The sequence below is a fragment of the Onthophagus taurus genome, chromosome 1, assembly GCF_036711975.1.
Source record: "Onthophagus taurus isolate NC chromosome 1, IU_Otau_3.0, whole genome shotgun sequence".
In the NCBI taxonomy this organism is placed as follows: Eukaryota; Metazoa; Arthropoda; class Insecta; order Coleoptera; family Scarabaeidae; genus Onthophagus; species Onthophagus taurus.
In genome coordinates, this window is record NC_091966.1 from 40,734,729 (window position 1) to 40,757,217 (window position 22,489).

A 22,489-nucleotide genomic window follows, 5' to 3' on the forward strand; every position below is an offset into this window, starting at 1 on the left:
CAATTTTAAGCTTTTTTGAGATTCTAAACCTCTTAGGTTGCCAATAATCCATAATGGATTAAAATGGTTTATCAATTATACTCATTGGGTTAATAAGGAATGTTTTTATCTATAACAAATTTTTCCATTCTTTGTAGTTTCCTAGCTGCAACGTTATTCTTTGTTAGAAACGATAATTTTGACAATTTTGCCATTTTAAGTCTTTAACTTTGGCCATAATTATGGATGAATGAAAATTTTTTACAAACTATCTTTTTGAGTTAATTAAGAATAATTTTTGCCCATAACAAGTTCTTCAATTTTATGCAATACTTGAGTTATAATGGTATTTGATGATAAAGATATCAACTTTAAGCTGTTTTGGAATTGTAAGCCTTTTAGGTTGCCAATAATCCATAATGGATGAAAATGGTTTATGAATTATACTTATTGGGTTAATAAAGAATGTTTTTCGTCCATAACAAATTTCTCCTTTCTTCCTACCTTCCTTATTGCAATGTTATTCCTTGTTAAAAACGATAACTTTGGTAGTTTTGTCATTTTAAGTCTTTTAAGTTGGCAATAATTATGGAGGAATGATTTTTTTTTATAAATTATCTTTTTGAGATGGTTAAGAATAATTTTTGCCCATAACAAGTTCTTCAATTTTATCCAATATTTGAGTAATAACGGTATTTGATGATGAAGATGTCAACTTTGAGCTGTTTTGAAATTCTAAACCTCTTAGATTGCTAATAATCCATAATGGATGAAAATGGTTTATGAATTATACTTATTGGGTTAATAAGGAATGTTTTATATCTATAACAAATTTTTCCATTCTTTGTAGTTTCCTAGCTGCAACATTATTCTTTGTTAGAAACGATAATTTTGGTAATTTTGCCATTTTAAGTCTTTTACGTTGGCCATAATTATGGATGAGTGAAAATATTTACAAACTATCTTTTTGAGTTCGTTAAGATTATTTTTTGATCATAACAAGTTCTTCAATTTTATACCAGACTTGAATTATAACGGTATTTGATGAAAAGACGTCAATTTTAAGCTTTTTTGAAATTCTAAGCCTTTTACTTTTCCAATAATCCATAATGGATTAAAATGGTTTATGAATTATACTTATTGGGTTAATAAGGAATATTTTTTATCCATAACAATTTTTTCCAATCTTTGTAGTTTCCTAGCTACAACATTATTCTTTGTTAGAAACTATAATTTTGGCGATTTTTCCATTTTAAGTCTTTTACGTTGGCCATAATTATGGATGAGTGAAAATTTTTCATGAATTATCTTTTTGAGTCAGTTAAGAATAATTTTTGCCCATAACAAGTTTTTCAATTTTATCCAAGACTTGAATTATAACGGTATTTGATGAAAAGATGTCAATTTTAAGCTTTTTTGAAATTCTAAGCCTTTTACTTTTCCAATAATCCATAATGAATTAAAATGGTTTATGAATTATACTTATTGGCTTAATAAGGAATATTTTTTATCCATAACAATTTTTTCCAATCTTTGTAGTTTCCTAGCTACAACATTATTCTTTGTTAGAAACTATAATTTTGGCGATTTTTCCATTTTAAGTCTTTTACGTTGGCCATAATTATGGATGAATAAAAATTTTTTACAAACTATCTTTTTGAGTCAGTTAAGAATAATTTTTGCCCATAACAAGTTTTTCAATTTTATCCAAGACTTGAATTATAACGGTATTTGATGAAAAGATGTCAATTTTAAGCTTTTTTGAAATTCTAAGCCTTTTACTTTTCCAATAATCCATAATGGATTGAAATGGTTTATGAATTATACTTATTGGGTTAATAAGGAATGATTTTTATCTATAACAAATTGTTCCAATCTTTGTAGTTTGCTAGCTGCAACATTATTCTCTGTTAGAAACGATAATTTGGCGATTTTTTCATTTTAAGTCTTTAACTTTGGCCATAATTATGGATGAGTGAAAATTTATAGCAAACTATCTTTTTGAGTTAGTTGAGAATAATTTTTGCCCATAACAAGTTTTTCAATTTTATCCAATACTTGAGTTATAACGGTATTTGATGAAAAGACGTCAATTTTAAGTTTTTTGAAATTCTAAGCCTTTGACTTTTCCAATAGTCCATAATGGATTGAAATGGTTTATCTATCAATTATACTTATTGGGTTAATAGGGAATGTTTTTTATCTATAACAAATTTTTCCATTCTTTGTAGTTTCCTAGTTACAACATTATTCTTTGTTAGAAACGATAATTTTGGCAATTTTGCCACTTTAAGTCTTTAACATTGGCCATAACTATGGATGAGTGAAAATTTTTTACAAACTATCTTTTTGAGTTAGTTTAGAAGAATTTTTGCCCATAACAAATTTTATCATTTATATATTTCTTCAATTTTATCCAATACTTGAATTATAACGATATTTGATGATGAAGACGTCAACTTTAAGCTTTTTTGAAATTCTAAGCCTTTTAGTTTGTCAATAATCCATAATGGATTGAAATGGTTTATGAATTATACATATTTGGTTAATAATGAATGTTTTTCGTCCATAACAAATTTCTCCATTCTTTCTAGTTTCGTTATTGCAATGTTATTCCTTGTTAAAAACGATAAATTTGGTAGTTTTGACATTTCAAGTTTTGTAAGTTGGCAATAATTATGGATGAATGATTTTTTTTTATAAACTATCTTTTTGAGATGGTTAAGAATAATTTTTGCCCATAACAAGTTCTTATATCTTATTCAATGCTTTAGTTATAACGGTATTTGATGATAAAGACGTCAACTTTAAGCTTTTTTGACTTTCCAAGCATTTTATTTTGACAATAATCCATAATGGATTGAAATGGTTTATGAATTATTCTTATTGGGTTAATAAAGAATATTTTTTATCTATAATAATTTTTTCCATTCTTTGTAGTTTCCTAGCTTTGTGAGAAACGATAATTTCGGCAATTTTGCCATTTTAAGTATTTTACGTTGGCCATAATATAATTTCCATTTCTTTGCAATATAGCTTTTCCTGGAATGTTTGTAAATTAGAGGTCTTCCACATCATCTTTAAGACAGCTACTATGCAAAATTAGCTTTATTTTTCTTGAATTTTTCCAAATTTCGAGATGATCAGAAACTCTGATCAAACTAATTGAATCTGCATCGTATTGCTGATCATTTATAGCAGCAAATATGGAATGAAAACAATTTCTGTCATTTGATATATTTCTGGAAACCCAATTTCTTTTAAATTTTTCCAAATTTTAACTTGAGCAGAATTTCTGATTAATTTAGATTAAGCTGTATCGTATTCCTCATCATCTTAAGTAGCAAATACGGAAAGAAAAGAAGTTTTGCAATTTCTTTCAAAGCCGTTCTCACTGGAATTTTTGCAAATTTCGGGTTGAATGGAATTTCTGACCAATTTAGTTTGATCTGCATCGTATTTTTGTTAAGATATAGCAGGAAAGTTGGAAAGAAAATAATTCTGGAATTTTTACAAATTTTAGGTTGAGCAGAATTTCTGATTAATCTAGTTTTCTAGTAGCATGGATGAATGCTAATTATATCAACTTTTTTCAATGACAATTTGCCAACCTAAATTTGAAATATTTAAACATCACGCAAGCATATTTAGTTTCATAAAGGAAATTATTACAACAAATTTATTTTTTAATTTCTTACCTTTCCATTAGTTACCAATAAAGCATTAACAGGTGTTAATTTAATAGTCCTCCCCTTTCTCCAATTATTATCCGTCGGTTGCGTGAACAACAATTTTCCTTCAAGCGCAAATTTGGCTTCCTCATGATTCCACTCCAAAACGTCAACGGCAATTTTCCTCAACTTAATATTAACCAAATCCATCTCGGAACTGCTTCTCCTCCCGTTATTATTACTAATTCTCCGCCACAATTTACTGGGTACATCTTTAGTTTCCGAATTCATATGATTCAGGTGCAATTCGATTTTGTGTTGGGCCTCCTTTAATTGCTCCCGCGTTTCGTGATGAACCGAGGTAACCTTGTATAATCTGGCCAGTAAAAGTGGGTATTTTGTGACTCTTTGAACCGGAACCATTAAAAACGAGTTAAGATTCATTCGTCTTAACACGGTGTTTTCCATCTGTGAGACTCTCAAGAATATCCTGAGAAGTTCTTTTTCTTTTTCTAACGATGCTAGTAATAAGCTGGCGGCTCCTTGTCTTACGCAATAAGTTTCGAATGCGTGTAACATTGGAGCTGCTTCAAGAATTAATTTTCCGATGTTTACCGTAAGGAGATCTTCGTCGCCTTGTTCGATGGCGATTTCGACGGCATCGCGAAGTCTTTCGGCTAATGCTTGGCTGTTCTCTAACAATTCTTCGACATTTAAGAAGATCGCAGACAACTGTTCGGAAGTTAATAACCCGGCAACCAACATTGGTTGATAAAATTCTTCTAAAATAATTTGTAAATCCCTACTATATTTTTCTTCAGTTTCAACAATTTCGCTTATAATTTCTTTACGTTCGGAACGCTTTTTTAAACATTTTCTACAAATCAACGGTTCATTTTCAGTTTGATTTTCAACGGGGCTATCACAATCTTCGCATGTTACGCTTAATTCTTGTTTCGTTCTGTATTTACTTAAAGAACTTTTACTGGTTTCGGAACCCACGCCAGAATCATTTCTTTCAACTTCCACGGATCTTTGGACTTTATCTTCAACGGTTGGAAGAACCAAAGAACATTCTTCACTTGAATCGCTTACAGTACTCAGTTGGGACACTCTGTTGTAAGGTTCTGAGTTATCTTTTCCATCTTCTTCGATTACAATTCCGGAGTTATTAAAGTTGTAGGTGTAACTATCTTCGGGGATAATTCCGCGTTCTTTGGCGTCAACTAGATAACTTAGTATATCGTATTTGGATGCTCCTTCAAAAATTGACCTAATACAAAAAAAAATTTAATTAAAAACAAATATATGATAAGATTTAATTGATTGCGTAATAATAAGCTATATTCATTAGTATTCTTTGTCCATTAATGGTTGAGAGCAATGTTATTTTTGCAAATTTCGTGTTGAGCAGAATTTCTGACCAATTAAATTTGATCTATATTGTATTGCTCATAATCTATAGTAACAAATACGACAAGAAAATCATTTTTGCCTTTTACCATTTCTTTGTAAAATGGTTTTTTCAGAAATTATTACAAATTTCGTATTGAGCAGAATTTTTGACCAATTAAATTTGATCTATATCGCATTCCTCATAATCTATACTAACAAATACGGATAGAAAATCATTTTTGCTTTTTACCATTTCTTTGCAAAATAGTTTTTTCAGATATTTTTGCAAATTTCTGGTTGAGCAGAATTTCTGACTAATTATATTTGATCTATATCGCATTCCTCATAATCTATAATAACAAATACGACAAGAAAATCATTTTTGCCTTTTACCATTTCTTTGTAAAATGGTTTTTTCAGAAATTATTACAAATTTCGTATTGAGCAGAATTTTTGACCAATTAAATTTGATCTATATCGCATTCCTCATAATCTATACTAACAAATACGGATAGAAAATCATTTTTGCTTTTTACCATTTCTTTGCAAAATAGCTTTTTCAGATATTTCTGCAAATTTCAGGTTGAGCAGAATTTCTAACCAATTAAATTTGATCTATATCGCATTCCTCATAATCTATAGTAACAAATACGAAAAGAAAACCATCTTTGCCTATTACTATTTCTTTGTAAAATGTTCTTTTCAGATATTTTTGCAAATTTCAGGTTGAGCAGAATTTCTGACTAATTATATTTGATCTATATCGCATTCCTCATAATCTATAATAACAAATACGACAAGAAAATCATTTTTGCCTTTTACCATTTCTTTGTAAAATGGTTTTTTCAGAAATTATTACAAATTTCGTATTGAGCAGAATTTTTGACCAATTAAATTTGATCTATATCGCATTCCTCATAATCTATACTAACAAATACGGATAGAAAATCATTTTTGCTTTTTACCATTTCTTTGCAAAATAGCTTTTTCAGATATTTCTGCAAATTTCAGGTTGAGCAGAATTTCTAACCAATTAAATTTGATCTATATCGCATTCCTCATAATCTATAGTAACAAATACGAAAAGAAAACCATCTTTGCCTATTACTATTTCTTTGTAAAATGTTCTTTTCAGATATTTTTGCAAATTTCAGGTTGAGCAGAATTTCTAACCAAATAAATTTGGTCTATATCGCATTCCTCATAATCTATAGTAACAAATACGAAAAGAAAACCATCTTTGCCTATTAGTATTTCTTTGCAAAATGTTCTTTTCAGATATTTTTGCAAATTTTAGGTTGAGCAGAATTTCTAATCAAATAAATTTGGTCTATATCGCATTCCTCATAATCTATAGTAACAAATACGAAAAGAAAACCATCTTCGCCTATTACTATTTCTTTGCAAAATTTTCTTTTCAGATATTTTTGCAAATTTCAGTTTGAGCAGAATTTCTAACCAATTAAATTTGATCTATATCGCATTCCTCATAATCTATAGTAACAAATACGAAAAGAAAACCATCTTTGCCTATTAGCATTTCTTTGCAAAATGTTTTTTTCAAGAATTATTACAAATTTCGTGTTAAGCAGAATTTCTGACCAATTAAATTTGATCTACATTGCGTTCCTCATAATCTATAGTAACAAATACGGAATGAAAATCGTTTTTGCTTTTTACTATTTCTTGACAAAATAGTTTTTTCAGATATTTTTACAAATTTCAGGTTGAGCAGAATTTCTAACTAATTAAATTTAATCTACATCGTATTCCTCATAATCTATAGTAACAAATACGGAATGAAAATCGTTTTTGCTTTTTACTATTTATTGACAAAATAGTTTTTTCATATATTTTTGCAGATTTCAGGTTGAGCAGAATTTCTAAGCAATTAAATTTGATCTATATCGCATTACTCATAATCTATAGTAACAAATAATGAGAAGAAAATAATTTTTGTCTTTAACCATTTCTTTACAAAATGGTTTTTTCAAGAATTATTGCAAATTTCAGGTTGAGCAGAATTTCTAACCAATTAAATTTGATCTATATCGCATTCCTCATAATCTATACTAACAAATACGGATAGAAAATCATTTTTGCTTTTTACCATTTCTTTGCAAAATAGTTTTTTCAGGTATTTTTGCAAATTTCAGGTTGAACAGAATTTTTGACTAATTAAATTTGATTTATATCGCATTCCTCATAATCTATAGTAACAAATACAAAAAGAAAATAATTTTTGCTTTTTACCATTTCTTAGCAAAGTAGTTTTTGCACATATTTTTGCAAATTTTAGGTTGAACAGAATTTTTGACTAATTATATTTGATCTATATCGCATTCCTCATAATCTATAATAACAAATACCAACAGAAAATCATTTTTGCTTTTTACCATTTCTTAGCAAAATAGTTTTTTCAAATATTTTTGCAAATTTCAGGTTGAACAGAATTTTTGACTAATTAAATTTGATCTATATCGCATTCCTCATAATTTATAGTAACAAATAGGAAAACAAAATCATTTTTGCCTTTTACCATTTATTTGTAGAATGTTTTTTTTTCAGGAATGATTGCAAATATTCTGATCAATTAGTTTGAAATGTATCACCTCCCTCATCACCTGTAAAACAGCTAATATTAAAAAAAATATCATTTTACCATTTGTTATTTCTTTGAAAGACGAATTTTTCTTGATTCTTTCAAAACTTCGAAATTAATAAAATTTCTGATCAAGTCAATTTCGTTTGAATCGTAGTTCTGATCATTTATACCAGCAAATTTGGAAAGAAAAGAATTTTTATCATTTCCCATTTCCTTGCAAAATAGTTATTTTAGGAATTTTTGAAAATTTTGGGTTGAGCAGAATTTCTGACCAATTTAATTTAATTTGCACCGCATTCCTCATCGTCTGTAGTAACAAAAACAGAAAGAAACTGATTATCATCTTCCATTAGTTTTGGAAAACCATTTTTTGCTTAATTTTTCAAATTTTTAGTTGAGCAGAATTTTTCATCAATTTAATTTGAACTGCATCGTATTCCTTGTCGTGTATAGTAGCAAATACCGATAGTAAATTATATTTATCATTTCTTATTTCTCTAGAAATCCAATATTTCTTCAATTTATACAACTTTCGGGTTGAGCAGAATTTCGGAATAACTTAATTTGATCTACGTCGTATTTCTAAACATTTATTGCAAAAAACATAAAAAGAAAATAATTGGTATCGAATGTTGCTATTTTCAGGTTGATCAGAATTCTTATTCAATTTATTTTGTATTACATTATCTTCATCGTTATCTTTAAAACAATATGTAGAAAAATAGTTTCGTCATTACCTATTTCTTTAGAAACTTAATTTTCTTTGATTTTTTGCAAATTTCGGATTGAGCAGAACTTTTGATCAATTTGGTTTGATGTACATTATATTTCTGATCATTTATAGCAGCAAATGTCAAAAGAAAATAGTTATTGCCATCCCTCATTATTTTAGAAATTCGTTTCTTCTAGAATTTTTGTAAATTTCTGGTTGACCAGAATTTCTCAACAAGTTAATTTAATATACATCGTATTTCTGATTATTTATTGCAACAAACATAATAGTTGTTGTCATCTCCCATTTCTTTAAAAAGACGTTTCTTTCTCAAATTTTGCAATTTTGAGATTGATCAGAATTCTTATTCAATTTATTTTGTATTACATTATCTTCATTGTTATCTTTAAAACAACTTATATGTAGAAAAATAGTTTTGCCATTGCCTATTTTTTTAGAAACTTAATTTCCCTTAAATTTTTGCAAATTTCGGATTGACCAGAACTTCCAATCAATTTGGTTTGATGTACATCGTATTTCTGATCATTTATAGCAGCAAACATCACAAGAAAATAATTATTGCCATCCCTCATTATTTTGGAAAATTATTTTTTCTAGAATTTTTGCTAATCTAGTTCTGCAAAATTTCTAAATAACTTAATTTGATATAATATAGTATTTCTGATCATTTAGAGCAGCAAAAATTTTAAAAAAATAATTAGTGTTATCTCTGTTTCCTTTAGAAAACTTTTTTTTTTGAAATTTTGCAAATTTTGAGATGAGCACAATTTCTCAACAATTTAATTTGATCTACATCTCATTTCTGATCATTTATTGCAACAAACGTTAAAAGAAAATGATTGTTGTCTTCTCCCATTTCTTTTTTGAAAATTTTGCAATTTTTAGGTTGATCAGAATTTCTGTTCAATTTAATTTGTATTATATTATCTTCGTCGTCTTCTTTAAAACAGCTAAAATGTAGAAAAATAGTTTTCCCTATTTCTTTAGAAACTTAATTTTCCTTGATTTTTTGCAAATTTCGGATTGAACAGAACTTTTGATCAATTTGGTTTGATGTACATCGTATTTCTGATCATTTATAGCGGCAAACATCAAAAGAAAATAATTTTTGCCATCCCTCATTATTTTGAAAAATCGTTCTTTCTAGATTTTTTTCAAATTTCTGGTTGATTATTCTAGAATATTCATTTCTGATCATTTATTGCAACAAACATAAAAAGAAAATAATTGTTGTCATCTCCCATTCTTTTAGAAATCCGTTTTTTTTTCACAAATTTTGCAATTTTCTGGTTGGTCAGAATTCCTACTCAATTTATTTTGTATTACACTATCTTCATTGTTATCTTTAAAACAACTCTTATGTAGAGAAATAATTTTGCCTATTTCTTTAGAAACTTAATTATCCTTGAATTTTTGCAAATTTCGGATTGACCAGAACTTCCAATCAATTTAGTTTGATGTACATCGTATTTCTGATCATTTATAGCAGCAAACATCACAAGAAAATAATTATTGTCATCCCTTATTATTTTGGAAAATCGTTTTTTCTACAATTTTTGCAAATTTTTGGTTGAGCAGAATTTCTGAATCACTTAATTTAATTTACATTGATTATTTATTACAACAAATATAAAATCAAAATAATTTTTGCCATCTCCTATTCCTTTAAAAAACTTTTCCTGAAATTTTGCATATTGGGTTGAGCAGAATTTCTGATCAATTTAGTTTAAACTGTACCATATTTTTCATTATCTCTAAAACAAATAATAAGTAAAAAAATATCGATCATAAAAAGCAAAAATAGTTGTTGTCATCTCCCATTCCTTTAGAAAACCATTTTTTTTTTCAAACTTTGTAATTTCAGGTTGATCAGAATTTCAGTTCAATTTATTTTCTATTACATTATCTTCATCGTTATCTTTAAAAGAACTTATATGTAGAAAAATAGTTTTGCCATTGTCTATTTCCTTAGAAACTTAATTTTCTTTAAATTTTTGCAAATTTTGGATTGAACAGAACTTTTGATCAGTTTGGGTTGATGTACAGGGTGGTTCAAATTCGATGTCCGAATAGGCTATCTCGGAAACTATAAGAATTAGAAAAAAAGTAGCTTATATGTCATGATCTCGTTTTTCGAGAAACTGCTAATGCCAAAAACTTCAAAGCGCTATCGTCTTTTGTTTTTCCCCTAGAGGCCAAAATTGAAAATATCGTAAAACCAACAAGTGCACTTATCTTGGTTATTATTATAGGTGGAGTATTATAATTAAGACATTATATGGACAGTTTTTTACAGAGAATTTGATGACGTAGTCAAAAAAAATGTTTCGGTTTTAGATTTTGAGATATTATGACAATTTTCGTTTTTTTTAATGGAAACAATCTCTGATTACTAAAATATAGAGTTTGACAGATTTATTTCTTATTGTTTTAGAATAAAGCTAAAAATAAACTTTTTTTAGTGTCGTCAAAGAAATTAAATTTACAGTTTCCTGTAAATTACGCAACTATAACTAAAAATTATTCCACTACAAATTTATATAAAATTCTAACATTCTACCATGTTAAACTTTTCGTAATTCATCTTTAAAAACAAGATTTTTAATTTGACAATTCAGAAAATTTTTGAATTAAAAAAATATATGAGCGCCATCTATCAATATTTTATTAAATCATTTAATAATAATATTAAATATTAATAAAAAATGTGAAATAATGCAATCTATTCCAACTTTTGTGTAAAACAAATATAAATTAAATATTATTATTTAATTAAATGTATTTGTTTCAAATATCAGAAATATGTTATTTTAATTTTTAGTTATAATTTACAGGGAACTGTAAATTTAATTTATTTTTAGCTTTATTCTAAAACAATAAGAAATAGACCTGACAAACCCTATATTTATGTAATCAGAAAAAAATAACGAATTTAATAACCGAATAATCAGTGGTTACGTCATGAAATTTAGTTTAAACTGTACCATATTTTTCATTATTTCTAAAACAGATAATAAGTAAAAAAATAGTTTTGCCATTCTCTATTTCTTTAGAAATCTCATTATTATTGAATTTTTGCAACTTTCAAGCTGTGCAGAATTTCTGATCAATTTAGTTTTTGCTCCAATAGCATTTTATGATGATGTGGCAGAATTCTTACCTCAACACATTGGAATATCATAATTTATCAATACGCAATCAAATAAATTAAATTTAAAAAAATTTTCTTACCTTGTAGTATATTCTTTATCCAATTGGAGATCATCCAACAAAGTAGACGGTGGTGGATTAGTCGGAAGTGGAGGAGGAATCTCAATCTCCTCATAAATCGGATCAGAATTAACCTTAATACTCTCATAATGATGATCATCCCCTTCAGAAACTTCAACCGCCGATTCAGCCAAAAGCTCATAAAATTTCGACCTCGCGCAAAGCTCCTCCTCCGTAACCGAACTCCGATTACTATTATCAGTATAACAATCCGATCCGGGATCCATAATTTCATATTGAGTAGAAGAACTATGCTCAGAACCTTTATCATCATCAAACCCACCCCCATCATGATTTCGCAACTTCGTAAATGAATCCTCAATCAATTGCGAAACGTGATTATTTTCGAAATGTTCCGAAGAACTCAAGAGGGAGTCGTTTAAGAAATTCGCAACCAAATCGTTTGAATCGATGATTTTTTTGGTGCGAGGTCGACGCGAATTTTCCGATTTTCCGCAAACGTGAGGAACTAAATTTCTTTTTACAGCTTCAACTGGGTCGTTTAAGATTTGATGTAACATTGGTAACTCATTTTCAATCATTAAACTATCAGATTCTGGGTTTATTTGTAATCCTATTTCTTTGGGTTCAAGATTTTTTAATAAAACATCTTTTGATGTATCATCTTTTGATGTAACATCTTTTAATGAAACATCTTTTGATGTAACATCTTTTAATGAATCATCTTTTAAAATTTCTTTTGTTGGTGGTAATTTAGAATTAAAATCACCACAAATATACACAGTACTACTTCGTTTTTCTGGAGTTTCAATGTTGATTATTCCCGAATCTTTCACAACAACCGATGATTGATAATGAGAGATATCATCGCTAACATTAACGGTGCAATAACAATCATCTCCGTTAATCATTATCGATGTTTTTCCTTGATTATTATCGGAATATAAATAATTATAATTTTGTAAATTCTCTTGGAATTCATTTTTTATTTTTAATTTATGAACTTGGGGGGTTTCCTCGATCGAGTTAATGCGCACGATCGTTTTGTTGGGGATATCTTCGCTGATTGGTTGATTTATTATTGTTAAATTCTTGTGGTTGTTGCTTCGTTTTCTTGGTGGAGCTGATGGAGGAGTTTCAAACTCAATTTTAGATGTAACATTTTTATTTATTAAATTCTCTTCGTTTATTAATTTATCGAGGTTCTCCATATTTTTTTTGATAATTATTTCGTTCGTTTTAGTTTCTTTCTTAATTACTTCTTCATCTCGTTTTCTTTGAAACTCAATTTCTTCTTGTTTTTTTCTCTCAATTTCTTCAACTCTCCTCTTTTCAAACTCTTTTTTTAACATTTCTTCTTGTTTCTTTAATTCCTCAATTTTTTTCTTCTCAATTTCTTCTTTTCTCTTATTTTCCTCAATCCTTTTAAATTCCTCAACCTTCTTATTTTCCTCAATTAACTTTCTTTTCTCATTCTCATCAAAATCATTTTCTTGAAACACAATATTAATAACATTCTTTGGTGATTCTTTTTGAGGGATTTCAGGTGGTGGATGTTGTGGTGGTGGTGGTAAAGGAGGAGGTCCTCTTGGTCGAATCTTATCGAAACCTTTTAATTTCGCCAAATCGACCCCATCTAATTTTTCGAGATCCCCGGAGAAAATTTCGCGCGAATCACCATGATGATAAATTTTATTCCTCAACGCCATCGTATCATTAAAAATCGGTGTAATAACCTTTAATTCTTGGCTAACTCTTTCGCTCTTCGAACGCCGTAATTGACATAAATTACTCGTTGAAGAGGATGAATCGGTTTCGGAAGAAATTTCATCGTCGTTTTCGTAAATGACGGAATCGTTTTGTACTAAAAATTGTACCTTTTTTCTCGGGGTTATTACGTTGGAGGTGGTCGCCTTGACTGGTAATGGTAAGTAAAAGTTTGACCCACTTTTCGCGGATGAAGAAGAAGAAGTTATCTGGTCGCTGGTGCCATCGGTGTCACTGAAAGTCGTTGAAGGTTTTTTTAAAATCGATTTGAAACGGTAATCACTTTCGTTTTCAACTTTGTTCGGTGTCATCGGGGTTTTCAAAATTGTTTTTTTCACCTCCACGTCTTCGTAATTATTCTCCACAACTTTATTAGGTTTAATCCGAATTCTTTGCCCGTTCACCATCGTAACACTCGAATCTTGATCCAATCCCATTAATTCATAAGGATTTACATTGCATTCCAAAATCGATTTCCTCCCAACCGTCCCAAATTTAACCGAATTCGAAGATTTTGATCTCAAATTATTCTTAACCCCATCTTGTTTAGTTTTACTCGGCGAAACTGAGCGAGCTCGAAATTGACTTGATGAGCTATCAGATACGCTCATCCTCGATCGCCTCATTAAATCATAAGGATCCGGTGTTAAAATCGATGGGCGCGATTTCGAAGATGCCCTCACAGTTCCTCCAACAACACATTGAGTGGGTAAAGTTGGAGATGTGGGATAACACCGCACCGTTCCAAACTTTGATTCAACCGTTGCTAAAGGTATCCGATTACCTTTGCATTTCTTGCAAACGCTGTGGGTCTTCTTCGACGATCTCTTCGTCCCGTTTAAATAATCTTGGCAGGAACACAACACCAAAGCTGGTGCCAACACCAATCCGGGAGCTCGAACGCTCCCGTATAACCACGGATCTGCGTAACGCATCGAACGTGATAAAGAACTTTCGGGTTCCTCTTTGTGTGTCCAAGATTGACCAGGAATTGGAGTCTGAAAATAAAAGAGAAAGAAAATTAGAAACGCATTCGAGAAATCGAAAATTATTGAGGAGGGCGTAATAAGTTTTTCTTGGTACTTAAAAAGTAAATTATTGAGATGTTTTATGGTTTTATTTGATAATAAAATAAAGTGGTGTGACGACTATCAAATTAGAAAGTAAAATTCTAACGAATTTTTTTTCTACAATGCAAAAGACTTAAATCTATTGGAATTATTTTAAATTTGAAAGAATCGTATCTCAAAAACTAAATGGGATATTAACATGAAGTAAGCCAGAATTTAAAGCTAAATTAATAAGGATTTATTAAGCCAAAAATTATTTCTTAGTTTCCATAAACATGGTTGTTATGATTTTTTGAATTTGACTCTGCATGACTGACTATTATTTTTAGGAGAATCAAAGTTTAAAGAATTGTATCTCAATAACGAATTGAGATATCAACATGGAATAAAAAACATTTGAACCCAAATATAATCTAGTTTTTATACTTAAAAAATAAATTTTTAATTTTCGTTAATTTGGTAGCAATAATTTTTTAATTATACCTCTAACTTAATACTTCAACAATTTAGTTGGAATTGATTAAATTAAAAAAATCGTATCTCAAAAACTAAATGAGATGTCAACAAGAAATAAGAAACGATTTAAAGCTAAATTAATACAGACTTATTGAGCCAAAAATTATTTTTTTCGAAAACTGCTATTAAAACTTGACTTTCGCGTAGTACTTAGCGACCGTCAAAACGATAGTTTTTTGTCAACAGGACGTAAAAGACTTTTACGTCCAGCTACGACAATCAAAGAATTTGATACTATTAATTGTTAATTTATTGTTATGAACAAATTATAAACACAAAATAATCAACATTTAATTGTTTTATCATTTCATTTCACGTTTAAATGCAAATTTATAATAGTATAGTTCATTTTTTTTCTATAATACTTGTCAATGTAAATTATTTAGGGTTTCTGTTGGTATTATCTACGACCCTTATAAAATTTATGTTGTTTTCATGATTTGTAGTAACATTGTCAGTAACTAATTAGTTGAGGTTAAAATACTAATAAATTTTTAGATACATACGATTTTGACGAAGTACATATTTGTTATAAAAACGTGCTACAAAGTAATTAAATAGAATAAAATACCTTTTCTAGGTAAGTAAATGGCAAATAAACACCCCACAACACTTTTTATGCACCTTTTCTTTTTGAATAACGAAAGCTCAAACGTCAATGTGACATATTTACTTCAAAACATGATAAAACAAAACTCCCTGTTAATTTTGCCAACTTTACAACAATTTGACATTTCGCTATCTTGTATCAAAAATAACTATTTAGTTTTCATAAACATGGTTGTTATGATTTTTTAAATCCTACTCTGCTCTTTTAACAACTACAGTGCGTTTCAAAAGTAACGGATAAATTCGATAAAATTATTATAAACAATTTATGAAAAAATCGATGAAACGGGTCTAAAGATTTAAATTTTTAAGTGTATATTTTAAATTTTTTCCGCCATTTTTAAACGAGTTATGATGTCATCGAAGTTTTTTTTAAATGGAACACCCCATTTTTTATATCAGAATTTGAAAGAGAATTTTTTTCTAAATTATGTGCAATAAATATTAATATCGGTTACATAAGAAAATTTTCGAGAAAAATTAATTTAAAGTTTTATTATTTCCCATTCATTTGATATAAAAAATAGTAGTAGCTGTGCGTAACCATGGCAACCAATTGTTTTGATGTGACATTTTCAAGTGTCAAAATTCAATTTGAATTGAATTATTTATTTAAATAATTAATTATTATTACTATTGTACTCAATTGTACTTGAGATACAAAAGTAGCAATAGCTTGTTGCATCAAACGCATTAAAAAAAAACGCAAACAGAAAATAAAATATCAAAAATTAAACATATTTTTTAAACTTTAAGTTTACAAAAATAACACGAACGATAGAAAGCAATAATCATCATTAATTCAAATGTTACTGCCCAATAACGGCAGTTTTGCTTATTATTAAATCATAACAACCATGTTTATGGAAACAAAGAAATTATTCTTGGCTCAATTAATCTTTATTAATTTCGCTTTAAATCGCTTCTTATTTCTTGTTGATATCTCATTTAGTTTTTGAGATACGATTTTTTTTTAATTTAATCATCTCCTCCTAAGTTATTAACTTGGAGATATAATTAAAAAATCATTGTTACCAAATTACTGACGATTTAAAATTTATTTGTTTAGTATTAAAAATAGATTAAATTTGCGTTAAAATGTTTTTTATTTCATGTTGATATCTCAATTCGTTATTGAGATACGATTCTTTAAAGTTTGGTTATCCTAAATATAATTGTTAAAGTGCAGAGTAGGATTCAAAAAGTCATAACAGTCATGTTTATGGAAACTAAGAAATAATTTTTGGCTCAATAAATCTTTATTAATTTAACTTTAAATCGCTTCTTATTTTTTGTTAATATCTCATTTAGTTTTTGAGATACGATTTTTTTTAATTTAATCAATTTAACCTAAATTGTTGAAGTATTAGGATAGAGGTATAATTAAAAAATCATTGTTACCAAATTAACGAAAATTATAAATTTATTTTTTAAGTATAAAAACTAGATTATATTTAGATTAAAATGTTTTTTATTCCATGTTGATATCTCAATTCGTTATTGAGAAAAGATTCTTTAAAGTTTGATTCTCCTAAATATACAGTGCGTTTCAAAAGTAACGGATAAATTCGATAAAATCATTACGAACAATTTATGAAAAGATCGCTGAAACGGGTCTAAAGATTTAAATTTTTTGTAATTGTTTGGTGTGTATTTAAATTTTTTTCCGCCATTTTTAAACGAGTTATGACGTCATCATCGAAGTTTTTTTTAAATGGAACACCCCATTTTTTATATCAGAATTTGAAAGAGAATTTTTTTCTAAATTATGTGCAATAAATATTAATATCGGTTACATAAGAAAATTTTCGAGAAAAATTAATTTAAAGTTTTATTATTTCGCATTCATTTGATATAGAAAATAGCAGTAGCAGTGCGTAACCATGGCAACCAATTGTTTTGATGTGACATTTTCAAGTGTCAAAATTCAATTTGAATTGAATTATTTATTTAAATAATTAATTATTATTACTATTGTACTCAATTGTACTTGAGATACAAAAATAGCAATAGCTTGTTGCATCAAACGCAAACAGAAAATAAGATATATAGGTGTCCCAACAAGGGCGCCGGATTTAATTTTAAAGAAAAACACATTTATTTTTTGAATTAAGCAAATATTTTGATTTCAACATAAAGAAAAATAGTTCCGATTAAATATGAAATACAACATCAGGCAAATGGCCACCCTTTTGTTGAAATTTTCAATAACGTTTTCGCATAAATGTGGCTGTATTTCACCAATAACGCGCCGTATTTCCTCTTTAAGATTTTCAACTGTTTCAGGCTTATTCGCATACACCTTTTCCTTTACATAGCCCCAAAGAAAAAAGTCCATGGGTGTTAGATCGCACGATCTTGGTGGCCAATGTTGATCGCCAAATCGAGAAATGACACGGCCCGGAAACTTGGTCTGCAGTAACGCCATTGTTTCACGTGCTGTGTGGCAGGTCGCACCGTCTTGTTGGAAAAACATGACCTCCATGACATCCAATTCGGGCCACAAAAATTCCGTTAACATTTCGCGATACCGCACACCATTAACAGTTTGCGCATTTCCAGCCGCATTTTCAAAGAAATAAGGTCCAATCACTCCGCCAGTCCAAAATGCACACCAAACAGTCACTCACGGTGGATGTATTGGTTGACTGAGTACCACACGAGGATTTTCAGCACCCCAAATTCGACAGTTTTGTTTATTTACGTATCCGTCGAGTTGAAAATGTGCCTCATCTGAAAAAATGATTTTCTTCGAAAAGTCCGCATTAATTTGATGATGTTCCAACACCCAATCAGCAAATCCACGGCGCTGCGCATGGTCCCTTGGCTTGATTTCTTGCACCAATTGAACCTTGTACGCGTGCAAATGCAGATCTTTTACGATATCGAATGGAAGTTCCTGGATTCTCGACCACAGATTCCCTTACTATGGCTATGTTTTCAAGTGACCGACAAGGACGACGACGAACATTGATCTTCTGATCCACCAGCATAAATTTGGTCTCAAATTTTGTAATTAAACGCCTCACTGTTGATTCATTTGGTGCATTATTGCGACCGAAAACTTGACGTAATTGGCGAACAGTTTTCACAAAACTTTCACCATTTTTGTAATGTGTTTTTACAATAGTTAGACGTTGTTCGTTTGAATAGTTCACCATATTCATAAATCGCGCGGTCTATACGTGACAACTGTCAAACAAAAAACGCCGTAAAACTCGTATTAATAAAATGGCGGCAAATTTAAATCCGGCTCTCTTGTTGGGAGCTTGTTTAATAGCCGTGCGTAACCATGGCAACCAAATGTTTTGATTTAAAATTCCAAGTGTCAAAATTCGATTTGAAACAGTGTATTGTGCGTTAATGAGATTATTTTGAGTAGTATTGTGGAGTTTGTTGTGTTAATTGTTGTTATTCGTTGTTATTTGTTGCTATTCATCGCTATTCGTTGTTAACTTTTTTTGTTGTTATTTGATTTTTTATTTATTGACTGTTCGATAAGTAAGAAATTAATAATGACGCTTACTGAAACTGAAATAATCGAAGTTCTTACGATGATTGGTTTCGGAAATAGAGTCCGAACGTTGTTTAAGGAAAAACATCCAAACCGTACTCCAATATCACTATCGACAATAAGTCGAATTGAGAGTAAATTTCGCGAACTTGGTCATGTACGAGATAAACCTAAGACCGGACCATTGGCCTTAAATGAAGACCGTCAATTGGATGTCCTGTTAAGTGTAGAGGAAAATCCGCATTCAAACATATCCAATATTGCTGCAAATTTAAATACATCTAGAAGCACAATATCAAGATTTCTTAAGAAAAAAAAATATCACCCCTACAAAGTACACTTGGTGCATGAGCGTTCCGATGACGATTTTGATCGACGCGTGCAATTCTGCGAATCCGGAATTTATTAAAAACATTCTATTCTCCGATGAAGCAACATTTTGTTTAAATGGCACTGTCCATAAGCAAAACTGCCGTTATTGAGCAGTAACATTTGAATTAATGATGATTATTGCTTTCTATCGTTCATGTTATCTTTGTAAACTTAAAGTTTAAAAAATATGTTTAATTTTTGATATTTTATTTTCTGTTTGCGTTTTTTTTAATGCGTTTGATGCAACAAGCTATTGCTACTTTTGTATCTCAAGTACAATTGAGTACAATAGTAATAATAATTAATTATTTAAATAAATAATTCAATTCAAATTGAATTTTGACACTTGAAAATGTCAAATCAAAACAATTGGTTGCCATGGTTACGCACTGCTACTGCTATTTTCTATATCAAATGAATGAGAAATAATAAAACTTTAAATTAATTTTTCTCGAAAATTTTCTTATGTAACCGATATTAATATTTATTGCACATAATTCAGAAAAAAATTCTCTTCCAAATTCCGATATAAAAAATGAGGTGTTCCATTAAAAAAAAACTTCGATGACGTCATAACTCGTTTAAAAATGGCGGAAAAAATTTTAAATATACACCAAAAATTTGAAAAAAATTTAAATCTTTAGACCCGTTTCAGCGATCTTTTCATAAATTGTTCGTAATGATTTTATCGAATTTATCCGTTACTTTTGAAACGCACTGTATATTTAGGAGAATCAAACTTTAAAGAATCGTATCTCAATAACGAATTGAGATATCAACATGGAAAAAAAAACATTTTAACCCAAATATAATCTAGTTTTTATACTCAAAAAACACATTTTTAATTTTCATTAAGTTGGCAACAATGATTTTTTAATTATACCTCTAAATTAATACTTTGACAATTTAGATGGAATTGATTAAATTAAAAAAAAAATCGTATCTCAAAAACTAAATGAGATATCAACACGAAATAAGAAGCGATTTAAAGCAAAATTAATAAAGATTAATTGTTCCATTTAAAAAAAACTTCGATGACGTCATAACTCGTTTAAAAATGGCGGAAAAAATTTTAAATATACACCAAAAATTTGAAAAAAATTTAAATCTTTAGACCCGTTCCAGCGATCTTTTCATAAATTGTTCGTAATGATTTTATCGAATTTATCCGTTACTTTTGAAACGCATTGTATATTTAGGAGAATCAAACTTTAAAGAATCGTATCTCAATAACGAATTGAGATATCAACATGGAATAAAAAACATTTTAACCCAAATATAATCTAGTTTTTATACTCAAAAAACACATTTTTAATTTTCATTAAGTTGGCAACAATGATTTTTTAATTATACCTCTAAATTAATACTTTGACAATTTAGATGGAATTGATTAAATTAAAAAAAAAATCGTATCTCAAAAACTAAATGAGATATCAACACGAAATAAGAAGCGATTTAAAGCAAAATTAATAAAGATTAATTGAGCCAAGAATAATTTCTTTGTTTAAATAAATGTGGTTGTTATGATTTTTTGAATCCGACTTTGCACGTTTCACTATAAAATTTGAGTAAATAAAATTTTAAAAGATCGTATCTCAAAAACTAAATGAGATATCAACACGAAATAAGAAGCGATTTAAAGCTAAATTAATAAAGATTAATTGAGCCAAGAATAATTTCTTAGTTTCCATAAACCTGGTTGTTATGATTTTTTGACTTTGAACGTTTGACTATAAAATTTGAGTGAATAAAATTTTAAAACATCGTATCTCAAAAACTAAATGAGATATCAACAAGAAATAAGAAGTGATTTAAACGAAAATTAATAAAGATTAATTGAGCCAAAAATAATTTCTTTGTTTCTATAAACCTGGTTGTTATGACTTTTTGAATCCAAGTGTGCATGTTCGACTATAACATTTGGGTGAATAACATTTTAAAAAGTCGTATCTCAAAAACTAAATAAGATATCAATACGAAATAAGAAGCGATTTAAAGCTAAATTAATAAAGATTAATTGAGTTAAGAATAATTTCTTAGTTTCCATAAATCTGGTTGTTATGATTTTTTGACTTTGCACGTTTGACTATAAAATTTGAGTGAATAAAATTTTAAAACATCGTATCTCAAAAACTAAATGAGATATCAATACGAAATAAGAAGCGATTTAAAGCAAAATTAATAAAGATTAATTGAGCCAAAAATAATTTCTTAATTTTCATAAACCTGGATGTTATGATTTAAGAGAATATTAGTATTTATCAGAATTAAGATATGCTAATGAAATAAAGAACATTTTAAAGCAAAATTAATCTAGTTTTTAAATGAAGTCATACCCTGAAACCGTAGTTTGCGTAATCCCCTTCCGGTGGTGAAATAGGATAACGTCGCATTGCATGGCTAACTGCTGTAGCCATGTGGATACAGATCTATCTTCATAATCCCTAGAAATAAATAAAACAAATAATGAATCAGCCAATATTTATAATTAAACAAGAAAATTTCTTAGAAATTTAATTAAACATGACATCTTTTTGATAACATAATCAAATATTTTCAAAATATGACGCGTTTTAATATAAAAATGAAAAAATTTTCTTTTCCTTAGGTAGAAGTTGAAACTAGAGAAATTTAATTTTCAACTTTTATGGGTTGATGTGGGTAAGTGTGCCGGTCGTCTCTCTTACAAGAGAAGCCATACCAAGACGACATTGGCAGTGAATTAGAGATTTTCCTGCGGGGGTCGGCGCACCTGCTCAAATAAGAAAGTGAATCTAGATGGGCGCCTGAAAACCGAAAATTCTCCGTATGTACCAGCTCCTTATACTTTCGCCTTTCTGTCAGCAGCGGGAGCTTGACAGAGTTTCGATCACTTTCTCGCCGTGAATCTTTCACGATGAAATTGGGACATTAAACTCATAAATTTAACTCGATAAAAAAGAAAAATAAAATTGGTTTGAAATCTGATTCGAAAGAAAACTTTTTAACTTTTATTAGTTACGTTTCTAATTTTTTTTCATTTACTGC

At 28.9% G+C, this 22,489-nt stretch overlaps 1 protein-coding gene across 2 annotated transcripts in view; it reads right to left on the reverse strand.

Moving 5' to 3' along the window:
* Positions 1-22,489, reverse strand: part of LOC111416632 (Rho guanine nucleotide exchange factor at 64C) — a 145,535-nt gene that overhangs the window by 4,175 nt on the left and 118,871 nt on the right. For both annotated transcript variants that reach the window (XM_071201364.1, XM_071201363.1), the window contains 3 exons: positions 21,799-21,906; positions 11,615-14,379; positions 3,678-4,923 (listed from right to left, as the gene is read on the reverse strand). In XM_071201364.1, the coding sequence (XP_071057465.1) occupies positions 3,678-4,923; positions 11,615-14,379; positions 21,799-21,879 (4,092 nt within the window). In that variant the 5' untranslated portion in view covers positions 21,880-21,906. The remainder of the gene's footprint in view (positions 1-3,677; positions 4,924-11,614; positions 14,380-21,798; positions 21,907-22,489) is intronic.